The sequence below is a fragment of the Toxoplasma gondii genome, chromosome VIIa (assembly GCF_000006565.2).
Source record: "Toxoplasma gondii ME49 chromosome VIIa, whole genome shotgun sequence".
NCBI lineage: Eukaryota > Apicomplexa > Conoidasida > Eucoccidiorida > Sarcocystidae > Toxoplasma > Toxoplasma gondii.
This window is the reverse complement of record NC_031474.1, coordinates 4,059,894-4,084,577: the sequence shown is the minus strand read 5'-3', so window position 1 is coordinate 4,084,577 and position 24,684 is coordinate 4,059,894. Positions and strand designations below refer to the sequence as shown.

At 54.0% G+C, this 24,684-nt stretch overlaps 1 protein-coding gene across 1 annotated transcript; it reads right to left on the bottom strand.

Moving 5' to 3' along the window:
• Positions 1–814: 814 nt before the first annotated feature.
• On the bottom strand, positions 815–23,516 carry TGME49_281400 (phosphofructokinase domain-containing protein; the record flags this gene model as incomplete). The annotated part of the gene is made up of 21 exons (XM_018781871.1): positions 815–931; positions 1,481–2,155; positions 2,349–2,516; positions 3,146–3,525; positions 4,360–4,649; positions 5,562–5,734; positions 6,823–6,959; positions 7,811–7,970; positions 8,620–8,808; positions 9,044–9,254; positions 9,951–10,140; positions 10,511–11,002; positions 11,469–12,255; positions 12,548–13,369; positions 13,777–14,694; positions 15,391–16,350; positions 17,050–17,683; positions 18,279–18,589; positions 19,035–19,197; positions 19,773–20,014; positions 20,775–23,516. 21 exons carry the CDS (start codon positions 23,514–23,516, stop codon positions 887–889), a joined length of 10,689 nt encoding a protein of 3,562 aa, XP_018637449.1. The 3' UTR covers positions 815–886.
• Positions 23,517–24,684: the final 1,168 nt, after the last annotated feature.

Genomic DNA, 24,684 nt, shown 5'->3' with positions numbered 1-24,684 from the left:
AGAGGAAGAAGAGAGTAGAGTTGGAAACTCGAGAGGAGAAAAGAGCGAAGAAAGGGACCTCTACGGGGAAGCCGAGAACGGCAACCGAACCCCATGGGTCAGCGCAAGACAAAGACAGAGACTCTTTGTAGGCCGAGGCACTGTGGAATCTTCAAGAACAAAAAGGAGAGAAAAGCGACGGGATGCAAACGTGGAGGATTTTTCCGGGCAAAGCGGGGAGTGAGCAGGCAAAATAAGAAAGTGCGTCGATAAGAAAGATAGGACCGTGCCAGCAAAGGTTGCAAGTAAAAGAAGCGAAGGAGACTCAGACCTGGCGTTTCACATGCAAACGTTTCGCGTGTCTCTCTATGGTTTTCCTCAGTCACCACATCAACTGAAAAATTTCGAAAAAGAAACGGCAACTCTTGCCGTATCTTCAATTACAGAATGCCTCCTCGTTTTCTGTCTTCTTCACTCCAGTTTCCTCTTCCCTGTCGATCGCCTCTACTCTTTAAATATCCCTCTCTACATTTGTTTCACAGATACATACCGATTTGGTGACGTATGTATATAGTATATATAGAGTATATATATATAGTATATATAATATATATATATATATCTGGGTATATATATACTATATATATACTGTATACGATTTGATACGTGTTGAGCGGTGATGGCCACTTGCGCAATACACTTTGAATATACACTCTCTGCAATGGCTTCGTTAGTTTCCTCGTCTCGGCCTCTGGACTGTGTGAGGTATTTCCCCCAAACTCGAATCGTCTTCTTCATCTTCGCCTCCGTGTATCTGCAAGGGTCCTGAGATTGGATCCCATTAACGATCCATTATCGATCCATTAACGATCTTTTTCTCTCTCCTCGTTTCGGACTTTCTGCACTTTCAGCGTCGCTCCTGGAAGTGTTGGGCGGCGTAATTGCTCGATGCCTAACCAGACAAGACAGACGCAAAGGGACCGGCAAAGAACGCGCAAGCACCGCCGATATTTTTGAAGCGCCACAGTAGTATACATCCTCAGAACATATCTGACAAAGGCGGTGGCTCCTGGAAAGGAATAAAAACGAAATGAGACACCTACGCGAAGAAGCGAATGATCAGGGGCAAACACCCGATTCGCCGGTAACTCGCCCTCCCTTCGTTCGCGAAATTCAAACTGTTTCGTCACGACGATTCGAAGCCGGTCTCATGCCCTCTCTGTCCACTCTGCTGAAGGTTTTCAAGCGACGTTGTTTTCTGGCACAGTTTCTTCACACCTCCGTGGGCTGTTCTAGACAACAGACGTACACCACACTGACAGGCGATTTCGGAGAATCTCCAAGGCACCCTCCGAGTGGATCTGGGGTTGCGTATCCAAATGACGAGTGTGTTGCTTGTGTGTAAGTACGCTGTGCGAAAGTTGCAGTTCTTTCGGCAAAGCTGCGAATGTCTGTTCGAAAACGAAATACGCCACACACATCGCTAGAGACTCCCGCTTGCCTTGTTGAGACAGACGAGAGAAAAGCTGGGGAGGCGCCGGGTGCCTGCGTGGGCGTCCCCACTCCAGAGAGTCTCCATTTCTTCTTCTCTCGAAATGGAAGGTTCGGTGGCTCCGCCGCCTGCGGCTCCTGTCTCCTGGGCGAAGGCCCGGCCGGTCTCCTCGCTGCCCCTCGGTGCCGCTTCGCTGTCTCCTTCCGCCCAGTCGCGGCGTCCCACACGAGCACGAGAAGGCCGAGCCGCGAGCGTTGCGAGGGAGACCAGAGAGCCAGGCCTCTGTTCTCGGCAGCCGCGGCTTCTCTCGAATTCCGCATGGAGAGTCTCTGCGGCTTCGTGTGCGACGTGTGGCTCTCTGCCCTTCTCTGAGGTTCGCTCATGGCGTCGAAAAACATCGAACGGACCGGCAGAGAGAACCCCAGCGGAGGTCGCAGCCGGCGTCCAGGCGTCGAGGCCAGCTCCTCCCGTGGGGAGACCCGCAGAGGCCGCAGAGGAAGCCGGCGGCGACACCGAGAACTGAAACCAGTCCTGAAAGGGAGGGGGCGAGGAAGAAAGAACACAACTGCCAGCTGGCGGGCCGCCTGGGCCACAGCGGTCTGGATGCCCCGCGCCGGGGAACGATCCCGGAAGCGGAGAAGGCCAATTTGACAGCGGCAGAGACTCCGCCGCCGACAGCCAAGCCTGGAGACAGGAGACGGAGAAGATGCGGCTTCAGAGTTCGTGAAAACAGTCGAGAGTCGAAAACCAGGATCGAAAGCGAACGAGAGACAGACGGAGCAGGAAAGAGTAGGGTCACGTTCTGCATCGCTCGAGCATCACCGAGACAGACACCGGTGCGGCGCTCTAAGAAGCGTCCGAGCATGCGACCGCCTACCTTGGTTGTGCAGCGCTGAGCGAGCACATGAGAAATGTCGTAGAACTGCATTTGTTGGTTTCTTTCACTTCTGGATAGAGTTGAAAGAACCTCCACGATGCTGTGAAGAGAAGACTCCGCCGTCTTCAACAGGGGAGGCGTCGCCATCACGCTGCACAAGCTTTTTACCTGAAAGCAAAGACAGAGAAAGATAAAGAAAGGAAACGAGCAAACATAACTTCCAAACCTCTCGGTCTCGCCGCTGACCACCGTCCTCGTTTCACCACAGTCGCAAACTAGACGACTCTTCCCAGCGACACTCCCGCACGAAGTAAATCTTCTTACCTCGTTCTTCTCGCGCCTCCACCTCAAGTTCTAAACACTCTACCGTCACAGAGCGACTTCAGTTCACACTCAAAGATACATATCTATACACATATATATATATATATATATATATATTTATTTATTTACAGTCGGATGGTTTTTGCACCTGCCTGTAGATACTGGAAAATACGCGACTCTTACGACCTATCTGTTGCTGAATTCACTGTGTCTCTCAGCTCATAGTCAAGCACGTATATCTATCTATCTATCTATCTATATATATATATATATATATATGTATGTATATGCAAACGAATGTACGTGCGTATGAACTTTTAAGTATGTAGGTCCCTGTTGCTTTGTGTATCCACGTACAGAGAGGACTGTTAGGACATATATGTTACTGAATTACGTGCATTTCTCGGATCGTCGTTTCCCGCGAGTCTCTGCTAGGCGTCGCTCGCTGGCGCCAAGATTTGTCCAGCGTTTACCTGGCTGCAGAGCTGAGAAATCTTCTTGAGTTTCACTGTGGGGTCTGTCGAGGGGAGCCGAAGGGAGTTGAGCCGCACGCGACTCGCGGCGCCTTCATATTGGACAGGACCTGGATTGGAGAAGCAGTCCCCAAGAGCCCACTCGGCCCGCGACAGCGCGAGCGTTCGAAACATGCCCCCCTGCAGAGACAGCTTCTGCAAAGGCACTTCCACCCGAAACATCAACACGACAGCCGAAGAAGAAGAGGAAGAAGAAGAGGAAGAAGAAGAGGAAGAAGAAGAAGAGGAAGAAGAAGAAGAGGAAGAAGAGCCCCGCATGTCGCTTTCGCACTTGAAGGATTCTTCGGATGTGTGAGCAGACGCAGAACAGCCGGCGCGACCTGCAGGGCAGGACAGGGAAACGAAGAGGGAAGGAGACCACAGGGTGGACTGCTGGGTGGATCTGTGTCCACAGACTCGCATGCAAAAAATCGGAAATGCTCCGTCTTTCTTGTCAGAACTCAGCACACGCTTTGTTGAACAAGGACGGTGCTTCACGACGGCGTGGTATCTTGAACGGCAACGGGGTGCCCTGATCGAAACGTTGGTGTACAAAGCCGAACCATCCCGACGGCGGTTTCCTCTGAATCGAAGTCCCCAGTACGTTCGATTCGAGGTGGACGTCAAACACAGGAGAGAAAGCAAAAGAGGTACACAAACAACTCGTTTTCTGAAGTGTGTCAGACTGCGGAGTAGCCTCCGTGTTCAGATGGTGATGGTCTTTGTTGACGCGGTCGACGTTCACTCGTTTGGTTCCTGATTGTGTTTCACAGGCTTGGGTCTGAGGGGCAGACACTCAGGAGACTCGCTTTTTTTCTGTTCCCTCTCTGCCCCAGAAGCAGGCCCTCCGCATTTTTAGGATTCATCTTGGGCCTCCCTTAAGCTTTCGTCAAGGCGACTCCGAACTCAAGAAGCTTTCCATCACCTGCAAAAGCCTTTGGACTCGAACTACACCCGAGTAAGCAAATCACCTCTCATCGAAGAGAACGGTGCGGCGCCGAAGCCAACGCTTTCAGTTGTAGAGAACCTTGGCTTCCACGCTTCGCTCCCTGCGGAGCTCGCGCTGTCCCCACTCCTCGCGATTAGGAGCAGCCTCGGCGTCTCTCGGACTCGCGGGGGGGGGGGAAGTATGAACGCCTAGTCACCCTCCGGCTGACCATTGCCTCCCGTCTCACCTAAGGCAGGACCGCAGTAGTGGTGGGTCTCATGCGTCGCCGGCGACGCCTGCGCAGGGGACCAGACCTGGCGGCCATGTTGGTGAAGGTGACCCTGTCGCAGATGAGCAACCTTGTGGTGCAGGGGCGTGACTGTCGACGTTTTCACCGGCTGTACGTCGACTAAACATGTAAAGGGCACTGCGCTAACCGACCATTCCGCAGGCTGTCCAACCAAGTTGCTGATCTGCGCCATGTAGCCTGTGCAGCCGCCATCCACCAACACCGCCGCGGTGTAGCCGTAGGAGAACCTGCCGCAAAAGAGAGCAGTCCAGGAGGCATGCCTGTTTTTCATGGACCGCAACAAGGAAGGCTGCGACCAGTCAAGGGACCCAGCGAGGGAGAAAGAGACTGGTCGCGGAGGCCGGGTGAAGCGGTGTTTATGGAGCTCGCGAGGCGGTGGATGGGGACAAGAATTCGTTCCCCTGCTAGACACTCATGCGCAAAAGTTTTGATTCAAAACTTGCGGAGAGGCCATGCAATAGGGAAGGCATATACGAACGGGTTGCGAAAGTGCAATCCAGTCACATATCCACGCGTTTCAAGGCAAAGAGAACTCCAGAGGAACATGAGGACCGCATCGCAACGACAGAGAGAAGGCGAGCAGCGCACGACAGTCAAGGCGGCAAACGGCGGAATTCGACAACCAGCAGTCAAAACGGTGAACAAGGGATTCTCGGAACTGAAGACACTGAACACACAAATTCAGTATCCCACCTCGGGACGGAGAGGGAAAAAAAACGCGAGAATGACGCATGAAATGGGTCCGCGGTGGAGAGCGAGAAACCGGGAGTGAGACAAAAGTCACCGAAAATAAGCAACGAATGTCGAAATTGCAATACACGTTCTGCAGGGACAACTTGTGGGGTGCAGCAGAGAACACTATCGGTTCAACACCGACCGGGAAAACAGACACTCACACCGAACAGCTGAAACTGAAAGCAGACTCCCACAAAGACGATCGACGCAATGCGGGGTGAGCGCAAAGCCATCTGGAAGCAGGAAAGGGTGCAGATTGATATTTAGAGACTCTACGACAAGACCGGAAATCCCATCAGTACCATGGCATCTATTCCTCCTGGCGCAGAAGGCTTGAAAAGGTGCATGCCATACAAAACAGTCTTACAAGAGGTCGCTAGAAAGCGCGGGGAACCCAATCTTACCCCAAATCAGCATCGAAGATCGTCGGCGCCGCAGAGCGCCCCTGGTACGCAAGAAAATGAGTCTTGCATAGAAACTGTCCCTTGCGGAAGGCTCCGATGCTCTTGCGCCTCGCCAGCTCTCTCTCGACGAGGCGCTTCAACAAGACTTCTGTGTCAATGGCCGTGAGATCCACCTGGTCAGGCAAAACCGGATGCGAAATAAACACACACAGACCTCCGGTGAAAGACCAAAGACGACAATTTCATGTCAGTCGCGAGGCCCCAAAGCAGGGAATCGATAGAACATCCTACGCAGAGATAAGTACTCCTTCCTCAGTGCGCGCTGCACGAACAGCTGCCTCGACACAATCAGCTGTTGATGTCACTTGTGAACCAACCACGCAGTGGACGCGAAAAACAGCCAATCTAACTATCTCTCTGTCTATATGTCTATCTCTCAGTCTATATGTCTCTCTCTGTCTATATGTCTATCTCTCTGTCTATATGTCTATCTCTCAGTCTATATGTCTCTCTCTCTGTCTATATGTCTCTCTCTGTCTATATGTCTATCTCTCTGTCTATATGTCTATCTCTCAGTCTATATGTCTCTCTCTCTGTCTATATGTCTATCTCTCTGTCTATATGTCTCTCTCTCAGTCTATATGTCTCTCTCTCTGTCTATATGTCTATCTCTCAGTCTATATGTCTCTCTCTGTCTATATGTCTATCTCTCTGTCTATATGTCTATCTCTCAGTCTATATGTCTCTCTCTCTGTCTATATGTCTATCTCTCTGTCTATATGTCTATCTCTCAGTCTATATGTCTCTCTCTCTGTCTATATGTCTATCTCTCAGTCTATATGTGTATCTCTCAGTCTATATGTGTATCTCTCTGTCTATATGTGTATCTCTCTGTCTATATGTCTCTCTCTCTGTCTATATGTCTACCTCTCTGTCTACATGTCTATCTCTCTGTCTATATGTCTATCTCTCTGTCTACATGTCTATCTCTCTGTCTACATGTCTATCTCTCTGTCTACATGTCTATCTCTCTGTCTACATGTCTATCTCTCTGTCTAAATGCCTATCTCTCTGTCTACATGTCTATCTCTCTGTCTACATGTCTATCTCTCTGTCTACATGTCTATCAGTCTATTTCTGTATCTTTGTTTATACCTGCCTTTCTCAATATCTCTCTGTCTCCATCTGTATATTATCTCTACCTGTCACCTACTCAGCGCGCATGCATGTATTGACAGTTTATATTCATACAGAATCTGACCCGGTATGTTTGATCTTTGTTGAAAGCAAGCTGCCACTGGATCGCCTTGGGGAGACTGCTGAAGAGGGCGGCGCTCCATGGCGTGAGCCGCGCCCGAAGGAGTTCAAGGCCTTCTTCAGTTTGAGCATAAAAACCACCTGCAGAGACACGCAGATCGAGAGAGGAAAACTGAAAAAACTGTCCTGTTAAGAGCGTCGCAATCGCTGGAACCTTTTTTCCATGTTTACTCCCTGGTGAATCTGAGGAGCTCAGATGTGACGACAGTGGTAGACGCGCTCGAGTTAGAATCCAATAAGGTGGATTGTTCAACTCTCGCTATTTCCATATCCAGAGGCGACGACAACATGGACGTTCTCTATATAGTCGGGAAGAAGCCTATTAAATACGCTTCTCGCCGGCGTCTACTGAAGGCCCCAAACCGCGCCAAGGCGACAGGAATCCGGTGGATTCTGCATGGATCCCCATTACAAAAGAGCCTAGTGCAACCTGTTTCACCGAAGACGCGCAGACCCTGTGGCCTCTATCCTCGTTTCGTTCGTTTTCAACTGAAGAGAAGAATCTATGAAAAATGATTTCAGTCAGGCCGAACTGGCTGAGGACTCACAGACCCTCAGTCCCGAACCGCCCCCTCACCCCCCGAAATATATCTCAACACAAGAACGTGATCAAAGGCGCATCACCAATAAAAATATACATGGTAAACAGTCGTCGGTTGGACAGCCACAAGCTGAGACAAAAAAGGCAGATGGAGCGACGTGGACAGAGAGAGACGGACAAACATACGTATATAGAGACCGATATAGTTGTAGAATGATGGAGACAGGGAAAGACGCATAGATAGGTATAGATAGTGATATAGACGTTGATTCGATATACAGAGAAAGGCCGCGAGACAAGAAACGGAATCGACGCAGAGAAAGACACAATGAGTCTCCAAAAGGACACAGAGGTGTGTAAAGAAGTCGACAAAGAGACGCATGTCGCCCACTTTCGAAACATGCATCCACTTCGTTGATGAGCATGTGCATTTCCGGCAAATGCGCCAGGAGAGAGTCGGGAAGAAGGACGGTCCCGTAGTGAAGGCCCAGGCCGGCGCGCGTCTCCACGATATCGCTGATCAAATTCGTTAACGCCATCGCCCCCATGCGCTAGAGAGGAAACACAAAAAGCAGAGAGAAGTCAACATTCGAAGTCTGCTGCAGCCAGACAGAACTTGGTATCCCAAGCTTGTGACTGGAGAGTGCCAGGCAGCACCCTAAAAAACGGGTGTCTCTGTCTACACTCCCGCCTCGCGTCGCATGCAATCCGGAGACGCGACAGGGCCAGAGTCTTGACTTGGTCTGTGACTACACAGGGCGGTTGACAATCGTTTCACAGAGGAACAGTCTTTCGCGCGCTGGCGCAACGAAGGAGACTGAGGCAGAGCCACTGCAGAGGCGATACGAAGTCTCGTTTGCCTTCGTGGTGGTTTGTCGACTCCCAAGTACAGTGCCGGAGAGTGAACGCCTGCTTTCAACATTAACCTGGATTTCACCTCTCTCAGAGATTGTCCCTGCTAGAACATGCGCAAGCGGTGCGCGAGGCAGCGTAAGGCTGCGAGCTGCGACTCCGGTGCATCCAAGTGAGCGGCGATGTTGCCCAGCCCAGCTGTGAGCCGAAGTCGGATTTGAGCGTTTTTCTGGCCATTCTCCAGACACTGGGAAAGCGATATACGGCTTGCTTGCATGCACTGGCACAACGGTGGCTCTCGCTGTCATCCCGCCCATCTTCCAGACATGGAAATCCTGCAATTGTTACCTTCTGCTCGATTTCTTCGTTGATAAGGACCAAGTTCGGGTGCGTGTCGAGTGCACATTCCGCAGCCAGGTGGGAGAGACATTTGCCGGAGACGCGGATAAAATACCAACACTTTGAGCTGCGACTCTCGTGCATCAAGCTGCCGATGATGCTGTTGAAGACACGACAGACTGTGTCGTGACCGAGGCACTGCATGCAGAGGGACGCAGAGAGCAGTGACGGCCAATGGAGACAGAAAACGAAAGGGTGGAGAAGGGAGGAGACGAGCGCGAGAGAGAAGAAAGCGACGAGACAGACAGACAGACAGAGGGAAGGAGGCAAAGAGGAAGAGGTAGAACAAACGAGCGACCAAGAGAGAGCAAGAAAAACATGACAAGGCAGACCCGCGCAGAGGCGGTCCGCGTCGCGGTCCGATGAGGCTTACTGCTTCAATGAACGGCACACCGTTGTCGACCGTCATGGGGACGCCGACGACACAGGTTTGTGTATCCGAGTCGAGGAGGTGCTCAGTCAGGATGGCAGCGTCGCTGACAGCGCTGGTCCCTCCGAGGACGACGAGGCCATCAAGTCGGAGGGCCTGGATTGTTTTGATGCATTGCTGCAGCTCGAATTCGTTGCTGAAATGTTCCGTTGTTCTGCAGAGTCCCAGAGTCACAGACGCGCAGAAACGTCACAGGGGCAAGTCAAAATCATAAAAAATACCGCGATATTTGGACAGCCTGTCCACACACGCTGGTTTGCCAAGTCCACTCTGGAGTCCACGTTTCGTTACGGTGTCAAGAGAGAAAAAGTTGACTCACGTTCGCCTTCAGCAGAGACGCTCGGCGACTCTAAAGTTGAGACGACACTTTGATGCGCGCCGAGCGGTTCTCCAAGGAGAGCGATGGCTACCGTCTGTTTACGAAAGCATTCTCTGTGCCGAAAACGAAGCTGTACACATCTCGCGTTCACTTTCTGACTGTCGCCTCCCCGATGTCGCTGTCAACACAGAGTCGAGTGCGTCTTGACATCTGTGGAGAGAAACATGAAAGAAGGCCTCTTCCCACCTTCGCCGCCGTGAAGTTGGAAGTGTCATGAATGCATTCAAGTCCAACAGAAAGCTCGGGGACATCGTGAGACGGGAGTCTGAAATGAAGTCCTAGACTGACGAGATACGCCTCGCACACTCACTGCGGATGGAGACAGAAAGCGAATCGGTCCGAAGAAAACGTACTGTGGAAGGGAAGCCGCCAGCGCGACGCACGATCGACACCCAACAGCGAGACACGGTAGCACTGGAACAGGGGCAGTGAGCGAGGCAGACGTTCTTTCGAAAATCAAACTTCACTCACCTGCACAAGAGGTCGAGGCCGCCTTGGTTCCGAAACAGGGAGAACGACCGCCTGTCCACGATTGTGTACCAGCCGTGAACGAGACCCAGGATGCCTCCAAGAATGCCAATGCAAATGCCCTTGGGAGACAAATTTTCCAAGTACTCCAAAACGCCCATGACTGCGTTCAAACCTCCGGGGGCTTGCCGCCCTGAGCGTCGAAACAGCCAAGCAAGCCCAGCCCAAGACGTCCTGTCGCACTCACGTGAGCGTGGAAGTACGCAGAACACACACAGGCGGAGAAACCGAAAAAACCAAATACCTAGTCTGTGCAGAAAAGGGCACTCCATAAACGTACAACGACGCATACATACATTATGTTCATACAAGTGTAGAGCGCTCTTCGTACAGACACCGAATTGAATCTTCATGAGTATGTATGCATGTACGTATGTGTGTGTGCATGAATCCGCGTTACGTGTACACAGACTCTCACATCCATGAGAGCAGGGCTTTCTGTGTAGCATTGTTTTCTCGCTACTCGATCGACATTTCTCCATGTTCTCTGAGCAAAGCCTCACCAAAGAAACAGACAGCAATCCTGAGAGGCTCTTGGCTCTCGACAAGATTGACTCGCGACGATTTTCTGCTCAGACAGAGTTTGGGCTCGATGTACCCCTCGTCCGCCTTTGTTGGCTGTGGGGTTCCCCGAGCGTTGGCTTCTTCTCTCTTTCCTTCTCTCTCGTCCCTTTCTTCTCTCCGTTCTGCGTGTTCTCTCTCGCTTCTGTCTCCTTCCTGCAAACCGTCTTTGGGCGCGGCCTCGTCTGAATCTTCCTCGCCGCCTCGCAGCTTCGCGGCCTCAGCAGAAGCGGCAGACGCGAAGGAAGAAGAAGAGAAATGCCCGGCACAAGGAGCAGCGGGCTTCTTGCCGTCCGCGCTTGGGCCTGATCGCGGCAACGGAGCACCTCGCTCCTCGCTGTCACCTTCGAGTCTCCAAGGCGGCTGGTTCCCGGTGTCTAGACCGGAAGGTTCTCTGGGGTCGCGGAAAGGCGACAGACTTCGGCAGCGGCCCTCTGAATCGAGAAGAAAAACATAGACGGTCTCTCAAACCATCAGCCACAACCGTCACCAGCTCACTTTTATCGGACTACCACTCGACTGTAGGTCCACAGAGAGATAAGTAGAGAGATAAGTGCATGTGTTTTGTCTTCTAGCGCCTAACCTCTCTTTCACGATCTATAGAAACCCCGTACTCGACGATCTCGCCACGCATTCCTTCTCTCTACCTCTCTATCTATCTCTCTATCTATATAAATATCTATATCTCTATCTCTTTTCTCTCACTTTCTCTCTCCCATTCGCCCCCTTGTTTCCTCATGTCCTCCCGCGTGGTCCCTTCATGAAACAATCTCTTTTTTCGAATCCAGGCGCCTTCTCCCGTCTCGCTCGCCGTCGCTGAGTTTTCGTCACCTGTTTCCACCATCCCTGGTTCTTCTCCCTCCATGTCCGTCCAACAAGCAGGCGAACGCATGCCCTCACCTGTGGGTGGGCGACGGCCCTGACAGACCTCGTCAAGCACAACGCGCGTCTTGGCGCTGTCGCCTCTCTCCAGCCGGCGACTTGAGTCGGCCCGTGCAGTCTCGTAGCGGAGCATCACCACAGGCGACGCAGAACCTTGCAAATCGATTCGCGTGTTTCTTCTCACGATGCCCGAAGCCGCAGTGCTCTCGACGGCGCTGCGTCCACCTCTGTGTGCGCCATCGCCTCTTAACAAAGAAGCGACGAAGGAAGGAAACCTAACTCGAGCAGCAGGAGACGTGCCTGCCGCCCATCTCTTCTCTCCGACACCTGGAGAACTTGCCGGCCTCTCTCCCTCCGCGCTCAACTCTGTTCCCGCGCTTTCTCCCCTTTGCATCTCTGTTGTGTGGGGGGCTTTCGTGTCTCTTCCAGTTTCAGCATTCGTGTGGGGACGCTGATGGAGGTTGCCTTCCTTCGCGACTGCACCCGCCGTCTCAGAAGGGCCAGACCAGCTTTGGGCCTTGCCTGTGCCTCCTGGGGGGGGCTGCCCGTGCGCCTCGTGAGACCCCGGGGCCAAGTCACTGAAGAGTGCCGGCCCGACCGGAACCGGTGGCCGCACCAGTTGGGCTCCATCGGACACAGTCGGCGCCTGGAGGGGCGGGGACGGAGCCGCGGCGCCGGAGCGGGCGAGAGAGCCTTCGTGGGAACTTCTGGCGCTGTGGGGGCCTCGCCGCAGAGCTACAGATGGGTCAGCTGTCGAGTGAGAGGCGGTGCAATGCGATGACTGGAACGTCTCCTCTTCCTCGACCTACAGAGAGAAAACGGTTTCCGCTGGCACAGAGAGTGAGTTTCAGATGCACGGTCTGCGCTTCGAAAACAAACGTACTTGTTGAGAAAAGGATGGATTTCTAGAGACAGAAAACTGCCCCTTTGGATGGCAACTGGAAGCCCGGATCCCCCCCCGTCCCTGCCTGCAAAGATTCTACCATCCAAGCGTCTCACGCCACTCGACACAACACCGCTGTTTCACTAGATGCTGGACGCACAGCAGCCGCCTCTTTCGCACTTTGTTCCATCACTGTTTACAGTGTTCTCCTTACTTTCGGGAAATCTCTCTGCGGGGCTGAAGCGGCGCGAATGAGGCCCAACGAATGCAAATGAAGATGCCCGGTATCCTGCTCTGGGGTTGAGCCGCCTTCGCGCTTCCACGAGGCTCTGGACTTGCTCACTGTGGCCTTCTTCGCTGTCCCGCTATCTGCTTCTCCTCCTTCCCCACAGGCGCGGCCTCCTGCTCTCTCTGTCTCTTCTCCTTCGTCTCTGCCTGTTGCCCTTTCTCCAGTCCTACTCCCGCTTCTCGAAGTACCGAAGGCTTTGGTCGAGGGTCGTCCGAACGTCTCCGTCGCCGGGACGGCCACCAGCGAAGGCGAAATGATTCGGGCCATGGTCGCCGGCCCCGTGGAACCCACGGCGTGTCTCCAAGCCCCAGCTTCACCCGCGGCCGCTTCGCTTCCGAAACGCGGGGGCTCGCCTGCCCCCGCCGCGGGGCGCGCGAAAATGGGGACAGTCCCCTCCACGCAGCCCCCCGCGCGCCCCCGAGAGCCCACGGGGGCCCGCGTCCCTGACGGCGCGAGAGGCGTCGACTCCGGGAGCGGGTGTTTGCCGGTTTCTAGGCCTCGCTTTCTCGGACTTACCTCGAGGCCTCCGCGTGTCTCCGATGGGGGCTGAGGGCCCCCAGGCATGGACGCCCCGAAGGGCACAGAGGGGAAGGCTGCGGGATAGGGCGAAACGCGCCGCGGTTTCTCCGCCTCCAAGGAGACAGGCAAAAGCGGGGCAGGGTAGACCGAGGAACCTGGCAGAGGGCCTAGGGGGTTCGCGAAGAAAGGCGCCGCCGAATTTGCGGTCTCGTGCGCGTCGAACTGAAGCTACAGGCACGCAGATAATGATCCACGTAACCGTTTTCATCTCTAAAGCATATCGCGGTTGTAAAGTCTACAAAACACTGATGTGCTGAAGCGCAGATGTCGCCTGCCTCTTTCGTCTGCTTTCTATTCTTGCCTTGACAGAATTGACGGTTCATAGGGGGGAACCAAGAGACACACCCTGACAATGAGGCTGCCTCCCAGATCCCGATGTTTTTATTCACAGAAACATTTTGATGCTGTACATTTCGCTCTCCACCTTTCTGCATCCATTGTATACCCATTTTCAAAGAAGAGTCCCCACTGACTTCGCAGTAGCACGTATTTTGGCCCTCAGAACGAATCCACCCTTCACCCTGTCCCTTTTAACTCCACCCTCTCTTAGGGCCTTTAGTCAACTTCCGCCTTACTGCCTCTCCCAGATCTGCGTCAGCTCGAAGCGCCAAGCCGCCACGATGGACACCGACAAACTGAGGGGGCGGAGCAAGTTTTTTTTCTTCTGTCCTGCGAAGGCCATCCATGTCTCCTTCATAGTTCCCGCCTCTCCGTGGACTCGCTGCTGCAGATCTCAGCGCGTCCGCCGCGAGTCCCGGCGTCGGAGACACGGGCCTGGCGGAAACTGGCTGTTCAAAACGACACTCGCGTTTCCTGTTTTCGCTTCCTTCGCTCTGCGAAGGCTTTGCGTCCCCGAACCGTTGGTCGCCCTCGCCATGTTGCCTGTCGTCTCCTCGCTTCTGTGCCCCTTCGAATTCTCCGCAGTCGTCTCCCTCTCTCGCCTCTCTGGCAGGCTCGTCCCTCACGGCCTTCCCTTCCTGCTCTCGCTCCTCCCTCCTTTCGGCGGCCCCCACTGTGGCGACCGGCGCCTCGCCACCTGAGATCTGCCTGTCTCCTTCTTCTCCGCAGTCTCCCTGGCCCGAGGCCCTCTCTTCGCCCCCGCAGCATGCGGCGCCTGCGGGCGCGTCGCATGCGTCGTTCACCCCTGCGTTCGCGCGTTTCGCGGCGCGCTTCAGATGGTAAGGCAGACAGGGTGGAGGCAATGCGGCCGGAGAAGAGGAGGAGTCTCGGGACCCAGGCGAACGCCAGAAACGGAGGAGACAGCTAGAAGGAGGAAGGGGCGCCGGCGTCCACGGATCTGCCTCCAGAAGCTGCTTCATCGGGACGACGTCGATCGCTCGCAGGTTGTGGGTCAGAGGAAAAACCCTCTGGAGTAGAACCGGATTCGAAGAAATCACCGCGGTGATGTCCATGCACGCCAAAGTAAAGGGCTGGAAGAAAACTGCTGGCAGCTTCGGCTTATACTCGAGACGACGTAGTTGAAACGACGAAAGCTGAGCACCCAGACGCAGAGATCGGACATCCGACCGACAACTATCGGACCCTGAAACGCTTTGGGGGGACGGAGGCCAGGCACACACATTGCAATCGTTTGCTCCCGAACAAGCAGACCGGCGAATCAACTCAAAAGGCTCATACTTCGTAGACACATGAAGCATGTGGAGGCGGTTCTCCATCGGATAGGCCGTTCTATAGCGTCGACATCTATCTATACAGACACCACGCACATATATATATCCATATTTCTCGTGATTGTCTCATGGCTCCCTCAGATGCCGAACGTCCACTAAACTATATATATATATATATATACATATATATTTGCATGCTACGCCATGATAACGGGACCGTGTTGCCTTCGTTTTTTTTAAACAAAGTGCAGTCGGGGTAAGTCCGTTGGCCCTTCAAATCGACAAAGAAGAATACATCACAAAATGCCGACAAATCCTTGTATCAAGCGGCCTCTTCCCGGAACCTCGCATGCACTGGGGCTTTTCTACGGCTTGGCTCGTTAGACGGACTCGGACACGCACAAGGGGTTTACACAGGATTTGTCTCAACTTCTCCCAATGGATTATCAATACCGTTTCCCTTCCCTTCTCCTGCTCAGTGTGCATCCGGGACCGTCTTCTCTCCCTCCTTCTCCAACCCCGCAACTGTTTTCTTTCTCTTTCTCTTTACAAGCTTGCCTGACAACGTCTCCTGCAGTTGAGGAAGAGGGTGGGGGGTTCGAGCGGAAACACACGTTCCTCTGCATGCTCGGCTTCACTGTCTGTCCAGGCATCTTCGAGCAGTTCTGCTTCAGCCCCGAAGAACATGTCCTCGCCCTGGTCTTCGTCTGTCTTCGTCATCTCCATCCTCGTTGCTCCGGGTCCTTCTCCGTCTCCCACCCGTAGGCCTTGTGTCCCCTCGCCTTTCCTAGAGTCCGTTCTCGGCTCCGCGCCTGCGTCTGAGGATGTCACTGTGAAGCTCTCTCTTCGCCTTCCTTCTTCGCCTGGGGGGTGCGGCCTCGGGTGGGTGGAGTCCTTCAAAAGATTGAAGCCTGCATGCGTAGGCTCAGAGCTCCGCGTTCGACTCCAGATAGGATCGCTCGCGAGTTGCAGGAGACCGCGGCGTGAGGCGACACCCGTTGAGGCCCTGCCGAACTCTGGTGATGCGAAGAGCTCAGTGAACTTTGACTTCTTCAGCTTCAAAGGCTGGACTCGCAGCAGCGTTTCCAGCGGGGAGCAGAACTGAGCAACCAGCATCAAGGGAATACTCTCGTCATGGACTTCCGTCGAGAGAAGCAGCTGTCGCTTTCGTCTGAGACTCTCTTCCATATCCTCGTCCTCCCCGCCAACCGCTGTCCGCCGTTTCGGCTCTGCATCAGCTCGCGAGCCTCCTCCCGTCTTAGCGTCTTCTGTCCATCGCCCGGACGCGGGGCTGAGAGACGACCTGCATGCAGCAGAAGGCCGCGGCGTCTCGCCTCCCTCGCAAGAAGTACGTGCAGTCCCCGACGAGAAGGAATCTGGACAAAGAGCGTGGAAAGAACGTCCAGACGCGCAGATACAAAGACTCAGGTACCGGTGACACGCGGAACAAAGCGTCAGCGCCAGGCGAGACGTCGGCGCAAAACTCACGGGTCCCGGGCTCCTGTACAAACAGTAGACCTGCGAAGCGCAGATGCCACAAAAACAAGGAAATGAAAAACATGTTGACGATCCACACTGGAACCTGCAAGAAAAAAACCGAGACAGGCCAGTCGGCGATCAGCCAACAAAAGGAAAAACACACGCGAAGAAATCGCACCGAAACACCGAAAAAAACGTTCACTTGCACTCGGGAACGAACGCCTAAACATCAAACTTGTACCCATATATATATATATATATATATATATATATATATCTGTACTATATTTAACATGTTGGCCTTTTACCCTTTATATATAATATGTCAAGAACAATATAACATACAAATATGTATATGGTATTCGCTAAATACAATATAAACTATAAACATATTATATTAAATGTTAAGCCTAAGACATATAATATATAGAACATATATGAACATTTACGCTGTTTATTTCAAGTTATATATACGTATATATATATATATATATATGTAGGGGCTCGTGTCTGTGCCTGTATGTGACTCGGGCGCGTCTTTTTGTTCATTCCTGCGTCTTGACGCCGTCACTGCTCTCTGTCTCTCTGCTGCTTTCTCAGCCTGCAAGCTGTATCTCTCTTGATATCATAAGCGCGCGATCTTTTCTGTTTGGTGTCGTCTTTCAGAGACTTTCGCTGCGTGCATGTGCACTCTGTCTCCCGTGTTCTCTTTTCGGCCGCCCCCTCCAGCGTCCTCACCTTCCAGGAGTCTTTGACGCGTTTGTAACAGCGAAACAAGTTGCTGTTGGCCGCGAGTCGATAGGGAGGAATTGTCGGCACTGACAGTTGCTGATGGTGATTGAGCCGCGCTAATCCGCCAGTGTTTGAAGGTCTCCTCACTGTCTGCCGAGACGCAGAGCCGCCCCCACCTTCAGCATTTGCCTCCTTCGTTTCCCGCCTGCTACTCGCCATGCTTTGTGTGTCTTCTCGCGGCAAAAACGGGGACCCCGAAGACCCAGCAAACATCTCAGCTGGGTCAGACAAAGACGCGCCAGTGGACGGTTCACCCGTCGCAGGTCCAGCAGGTCCGACAGAAGATGCAGAAGGTTTCGAGGCAGAAGCAGAAGGTGCAGAGGGCACTCGAGAGGAAGGTCTGAGGAGACAGACGAGAGGAAGGGCGCATGCTTCCCAGCAGTCCAGAGGCAAGTGGATGTTTCGGACGCATGCCATGTATCCAGTCAAGCCAAAAGAGACGATGGCGCCTGCCACAGTGCCTAAGGCGTACCCCAAGGTGCAGTCGAAGCGCGTCGGAAGAGGGCAGCGGCCCTCTTGGCCGAGGTAATGCAGGCGGTAAGTAAAGGTTTCAACGCAGCGCGCGTCTCCCGCAGCTTTTCTGAGCAGAGTGAAGAAGAGAGGTAAGCGGGCATGCGGACGAAGAATGAAGGATACAAGGAGACACAAGGAGACACGGCGCATAACTGACAATAAGGTCCACGCCAGCTGGGCGATGACGACACACGGCAGAGAGATCCCCACACACAAAGGAGGAAACAGTCAAGATGCTCGATTTACTTTTCTTCCAAAAGAAAAAACAAGTTAAACCGTAGACGAAATCGCGGCTGCCTCGTCTGCCGTTTGCTCCCTGACTGGATCCACACACATCAAAGCCTAAACAAAGAAACGCCGCACATCTCTAAGCATCAACACGAACATATACATATATATTCACATATTTGTATTTATATATATATATATATATATTCATATATACATATACATATTTGAATACATGTACCGGTATATATATGTACAAATAAATGCATATATATTTGTATATATATATATATATATATATTGGCTGGCATGAGGGGACTCGGATCGGAAGTCGATGGCGAGAGACTGGTAGAAAGTGTGATGACTGTAGCACCCCAGGCATTCCAGTCGAATATCGTCATTTGTTGACCAGTGGATCCTGTGTTGCGTCGAACCTTTTTCTGAGTTCCTTTTCGACTCTCTGAGCAAGCAAAGCCTCGGCTTCGATGGTGGGGAGCAGTGGCCGTCCCCGACAGTCATGTTGAAGCATGAGCGATCTGCGCGCGTAAGCGGGAAGGAGTCGAAAGGCCCTCGCGAGTCTCTCAGGAAGCAGCGCGCAAAGAGAAGCTTCTGTCGGCGGTTGAATCGTCCACGCATGCGTCGCGGCCGTGTTGTCGGAGGGTGCAGCGCAAGCTGCCAGAGGCGAGGAAGATGCGGCGGACTCGGCATGAAGCAAGTCGTGAATCATGTTTCGTAATTCTTTCATCTGATACGAAAAAGAGACACGAGAGAGATCAGGGAAGTACACAGGCATCGCTGCCCACAAAGCCTGAGCGTTTCCCCGGCAACAGAAAAACCAGACGGATCGCAACACTCGGGGCGTCTAAAGCCATGCATGCAGATTTCTGTCCTTCATGAACATGTATATTTATTTTAGGTAGACACGCGTTTCTGTGGGGTCAACGCGGCGTTCAGACAGGTTCTCAGTGAAGCGAACCAAGGCGAGGACTATGTGAACATGCTGAGAGAGAAGAGACAGGCGGTGTCCCTGAGCGTGGAGAGACAAGAGATCATGATGGATTCTGCACGAATGGAGTGATAGAGTATCCTGAGACATCTCACTCCTTCTGAAGGTACAGGGCGAACCATGCGAACGCTGGAGGGGCAAACGCGACGAGTATTTCCTCAAGAACAAGGCAAGACGTTCGTACCTCAGGCAGGTTTTCGACGAGTTCCTCGGAAAGGAGAATGGTGCCCGAGCGCTTGCCCAGGAGCTTCCGCCTCTTCACAATGACGTCGCAGATCGCCTCTATAATTCGCTCTAAACTCCAGCCCTCGATGTCACACTCGAGGCCTGTTAAGCACATTGTCGGTCTGCAAGTGAAACGCACCAAAGATGCGAGCAGTGCATGCACATACACACACATGACACAGATCCTACCTCCCTTCGTTTCGTCTTCCCAAGGGGCATCCGTCGAGACACATGGCAACAGAGAACACAACGCACAACGCGTTGAAGAGATAAATGAACCTCTCAGTTGTATTGGAGACAACAGACATGCTGGACACAGATAAGCGAGCTTGCAAACGCCTTCATCGTTCCGACAGATTCTCGCGGGAGCTCGCTTCCACACTGCATGCAAGAACGAACTCCGCGTACACACCCCTGTCGGCACTACACGATACCCTGCTCGGTCTCGACTACGTTCGTTTTCCTCTCCATCCATACGTTTCTACACAAGCGCTTCTGGCACCCTCTCCTCACGTGTATGTGACCGCGTTGAGAGCGCTTAGTACTCGGCATGAACACACCTACTCCTTTACCTATACCCACATACACCTATACCAACATATACCCCTACACACAGATACATGTCTAGCTACAGGACTAAAGACTTGGAGGTTGACGGACGTTCGGTAGTCGTCAGCTTGTAGTGCATGTTCCCTACCTGGTTTGGAGAGCGCACTCGAGAGTGAGGTTGCTCGACGAGCACCGGATAAAGTGATAGTACTTCTTGCTGCTCGAGCTGTCCAGCGCGATATTGCCACAGAATTCAGAGAGCATGCTCCGGGCGCTGTCGAAGCCGAGAGTTATTGGAAGAAACTCCTCACAGTGCAAGTCGCCTCGCGCGCTGTGCGGCACCGCCACGACCCGGGTGCGCAGGCCTTCTTGCAAAAACCGATGCGCCAGCTGCAGCATGCGATGGTTTCCAGCACTCAAAGAAGGACCGTCACACGTTGAAAAAGCCCAACGACGGAACCGTTTTAGGTGGTAGGCCTCAGAAAGCAAACGGTTGAGAGCTCAAGCGCAGAGCCCCAAAAGAGAAGAGACACTCGTGGACCTCGAGCTCCACACGAAGAAACGGATGAGCACAAAAAACGCTACAGACAGACACCCGATCCTGGAGAAACGTGGAGGAAAAGGGGATTGAAACAAAGCCCTTGAGAGGCTCGATCGTGTGGAGGTTAGACTCTCGGAGAGTCGGCAACTCAGACGAGACAGCACGGAGAGACAAATGACATCTGGAGGAATATGCAGAGGGCAACGCGCCCGTTCTGAACTGTCTGCGGCGTGTGTCTGTATCGTTCTATCTTCGGAAAACAATCACAAAGAATGGCGATCGAAGCCTCATCTCCAAGGGTACACCAACAGCACCGAGTGACTCCTGTATGTCCCCACCCCGCATCCTGTGCCTGCAGCATACGCGCGCTACATCCCTCCCAATCCCTCCCTCTCTTTCTCTACACCCTTCGTTTCCTCGCTCTTGGAAATCAGAAACGCACATGCCCTCGACACGCAAGTTAATTCTCTCACATTCTCTCTTCATCTCTCTCTCTCAGCTTCTCTGTTCCCTCTTTAATGTTGCCGTCTTGTGGCCTCCTACATCCCCAACGCGCAGCTTCATTCTTTCTCATATGTTGCCTTGCCGAATCCATCAGCGGAAGCTCACCTGTGTGGCGGCCTGCAGGTCTTCCGCGCCTCCGACGATCACGAGGCCATGAAGGCCGTGTTTTTCGCAGACTTGTTGAATTCGGCTAATGGAGAAGTCGGTAAGAGATTTAAAGGCGCGGTATCCGAGCAATTCGCACCCGCCCATGTTCAAGAAGTTGGCGACGATGTCTTCTGTGAGCTCCACGGACTCATCCTTTGAGAGGCCGAGTGCGCCGTCCAGAAAACCTATCAGTTTGCTGCACCTGCACACACTGTTGTCGCGCAACTCCGCTTCGCCCCCTGACCGTTGGAGGCCTCTCCCTTCTCCTGTTCCACGTCTCCTGTCTCCCTCTCCACGAACGGACGAAGACGCAACGGTGGATGCGAAAGCAGCTGCTTGGGAGGGTGTGTTTGTGTGGGGACTGTCGAGGCGCAGCCTCGTCGGTTTCGCAGAGTCTCCTGAGGCTCCAGAAAATAATTCCTCTCGCGCAGGCGTCTGCCAGAGTTCTTCTCCTTCGGCATGTCCCCCCTCTTCCGCCTCGCCGCGAACCGCGAGGTTCGACGGCTCAGAGGTTGAGAGGCGAATTGGCGTCTGCGGCGCGCCGCGGAGCCTGCTGCCCTTCGGAGACGGTAGCACCTCCCCCAGAGTCCCGGCAGCCTCCTCTTGGGCCTCACCGTTAGCAAAGTTTCGCCTGCAGGCGCAGTCGGGGATAGGGCGCGTAAAGTCCCGGAGAAAGTGCAAGAGGCCGACAATCACGTTGTGTACACCCGACGAAGGCGCCAAACCCCCGACCATGACTCCAAGTCGGAGGGGAGGCAGGAGCTTCTTCTCAGTGCGTGCTGGGAAGATCGGGAAGAACGACGCATGCGTAGAGGAGTCTTCTTTCTCGTTGCCTCGACGTTCGCCTTGAATCTCAACGGCCGTTTCCTCCGCACCGAACGCACCGGATTCCACCTCTGCTGACTCCTGGATGTGAGTGTCGCCCTCTGGTTGCTCGGCGGGGGAGTCCGCCTCCACGACGGGGCTTGGTACGGCAGAAGTCGACAGAAACGCGACATGTCCCTCGTCTCGCTCGGTGCCTTCGACGCGGCGCCCGAACGCGTCTTGGCCAGATACTTCCGACAGACAGGTCCGCACTTCCACGCCACACATGGTTTCGCAGGAACTCGCGTTTCCCCCGCTTCCGTCATCTCGGGTGTTCTGTCCTGGAACTCCCCCTTGGTGAGCAAAGATCGACAGTGAAGAGAGACGCGAAGACGAGGAAGAGACAACGTGCACCGGCAGCCCCTCCAAAACGCGGTGCTCGCTCCTGGCCGCCCTCGGGTTGCCCGCGAGGCTACTCAGACGGTTATCTCTCTCTCCGATCCGTTGTTCTTCAAACATAGGTTCCGACTGGCCGCCTCCGCTACCAGTTTGAAGCAGCGAAGAAACCTCACCGCTCGGTGACACCCCAGGCTTTCCCCAGGCTCCACCCGTCCCCGGTCCACTGTCTCCGTTGCTCTGGCGCAGGAGGCCGTAGCGCCCCGAAAGCCGCTGCGCCCCCAGAGCGGCGAGGACCGAAGCTGCATGCGAGAGATTCGGAAGCGAAATTGCGTTGGGCATGCCTCGAGACATTCCAGGACGACTGTGCGCGGATCCGGAGCGCGTCGCGGGGTGCGGGGCCCCAATGGGCCATCCTCGAGTGTCAAGAGACCGCTGCGAGTCGGGACGCGACCCATCGACCTTTCGGATGAACCTACGCTGGACAAACTGGTAGATGCGAGCCTGCTCGTTCGCCAGCATCGGATAGTGGTGCAAGATCTGCGGATCGAAGTCCAGAAGCTCGGCTGCCACCTGAGCAACGTTCTTCTTTCCTGTCTCCCTCCGGTGTCTCTCCGGCCCGTGGCGCCTCTTCCCCGCGGTGCCAGTGGGGACGGACCTCGGCTCACCTGCAGCCGGCCCAGACGGAGCCCCCGGACCGGCCCAGGATGCCTCAGAGTCTCGACCTGCCTCGGGACCTCCAGGCCACTGCGTGGGCCTCCCCGATCCGGGGACCGACTTTCCCGAAGGTGACGAATGCAAAGCAGAGTGGGGAACCGGAGAGAGCGCCGGCAGGTCTGTCTCTGTGTCGCGAACACTCTCCCGAGAGACATTTGCTGCCCCGACAGAAGACCGCCCTCCCTGTCCCCACTGTCCAGTCTCTCGAGATGTCACAGCGCCTTCTCTCCAAGCTCTCTCTGACCTCACGGGTTGCTCCCTTTTGTCCGCCATTGCTTCACCATCAAGCCGACTTGGCTGTGTCTCCTCCCTCCCGTATTCTGGAACTCGCGTTTTGATTTCTGGAGCCGCCTGCGGAGTGCCGTCAACACCATCGCTGTCTGTCGCTCGTCCCCGGCGTCTCTCCACCACCTGCGACTGGCCATCGGCCAATACTTGAACATCTAAGTGAACTTCTTCGACGACAAAGGGAGAGAAGGGAATGACGGGTGCGGAGGAAAGCCGGAGAGGCGGCGACAGGCCTGGGCTGCGCCCGTGGAGAGGGTGACGAAGATGCGCAGAGACTTCCACGAAGGGCGTAGCGGCCCGGAGAGACGGAGAGATCGAGTAGCCGTCGGGTGGCTCAGTCTCGCGCTGAGATGGAGAGACACCAGGGTAGAGAGGCAGGCCCGAAGCTGGGGGCAGAGGCGCCGAAGGAAACGCAAAGCAGCGCGGCAGCTGAGGCGTGTCGTGGAGGCGCTCTGCCTCCAGTGGAGACAGATTTTTCGATGGTGGTAACAGCATCCTGATCGACTATAGGGTAGGGACGGGGAGAGTGGAGGGGGAATAAGCGAAGATACGCGGAGGGGGGGCAAAGGGGCAAACGGCACGGAGGCAGAGGGGAGAAACGCGGACGGCAAAAATGCGTGCGGCCGATACTGTCGATAGACTGCTAGATGTACGGCATGGCATGGCAGTGGAAAAAGCTAAAAAGTGTGGAAGGGTCACAAAAAATTAAGGCGAGAGCACAGACGTGTAGGAAACACGGCCATGTGAAAGTGAGAAAAATGACGAGCAGTATTTGGAAAAGCATGCATCTCAGAGGCAGAACTGCAAGGGAACAGCATTACACGTGGAGGCACTGCGAAACAACCTTCATACGAAGCAGGGAGACCGGGTCAAAAAGCAGATACTGCAGTACAAGAACAGAAATGTGGAAGCAGGTGTTGAGGTGATTGGGTAGACGATGCTGAACGATAGGCTGCAAACGATAGGTCGATTCACTCCAGACAGCACTAATGATGTCGGCGTTGCCACACCCGTTAGCCAACTTCGTGAAGGTGTATTTATATACTTGACATACACAGAACTACCTATGTATTTGTGTGCGCGTGACTCAACGCATTAGCGCCTCGTGAGCAGATACCCTCCCGTTCATTCCGCTATTTCCTTCAGTGTGGCTTTTTGTACGGTCTGTGAGGTGCAGAACATTCCCGGATCCACCTTCGTTTCCGTCTCCGTCCTTCTGGAGGCTTGTGTTTTGGGCATTTTAGTCAACACACCGATAGAAGGCAAAGTCCGTACCGCGCCAAGTCAAACGCTGTCGTTGCGTCAGGTTCGGATTTTATGGCGCTTCTACAATTATACGGCCGTAACTACAACTGGTGAAGGAAAGGAAAAGTCAAATAAGCCAGCTAAAAAGCTGAGGCGGGCACACCAAACGGGAAGCGATTCAGAACGACGTCGCACGAAAACGAGACACACGGCGGGAACTGTCGCTTGCCACAGTAATCATGCGAGGTCGCTTCACAGCATTGAGCCGGACACTCTCAGCATTCGCGAGGTTGAGACAGCAAGCAACAAAGAAGGCAAAACTGAGAGACACGTGGCAAAAAACACGCAGAAAAGTGACAGTTGTGCCCCAACGCACGCTTGCAAGCCATAGACTCTTTACCGACAGCGTGTGCCGGCT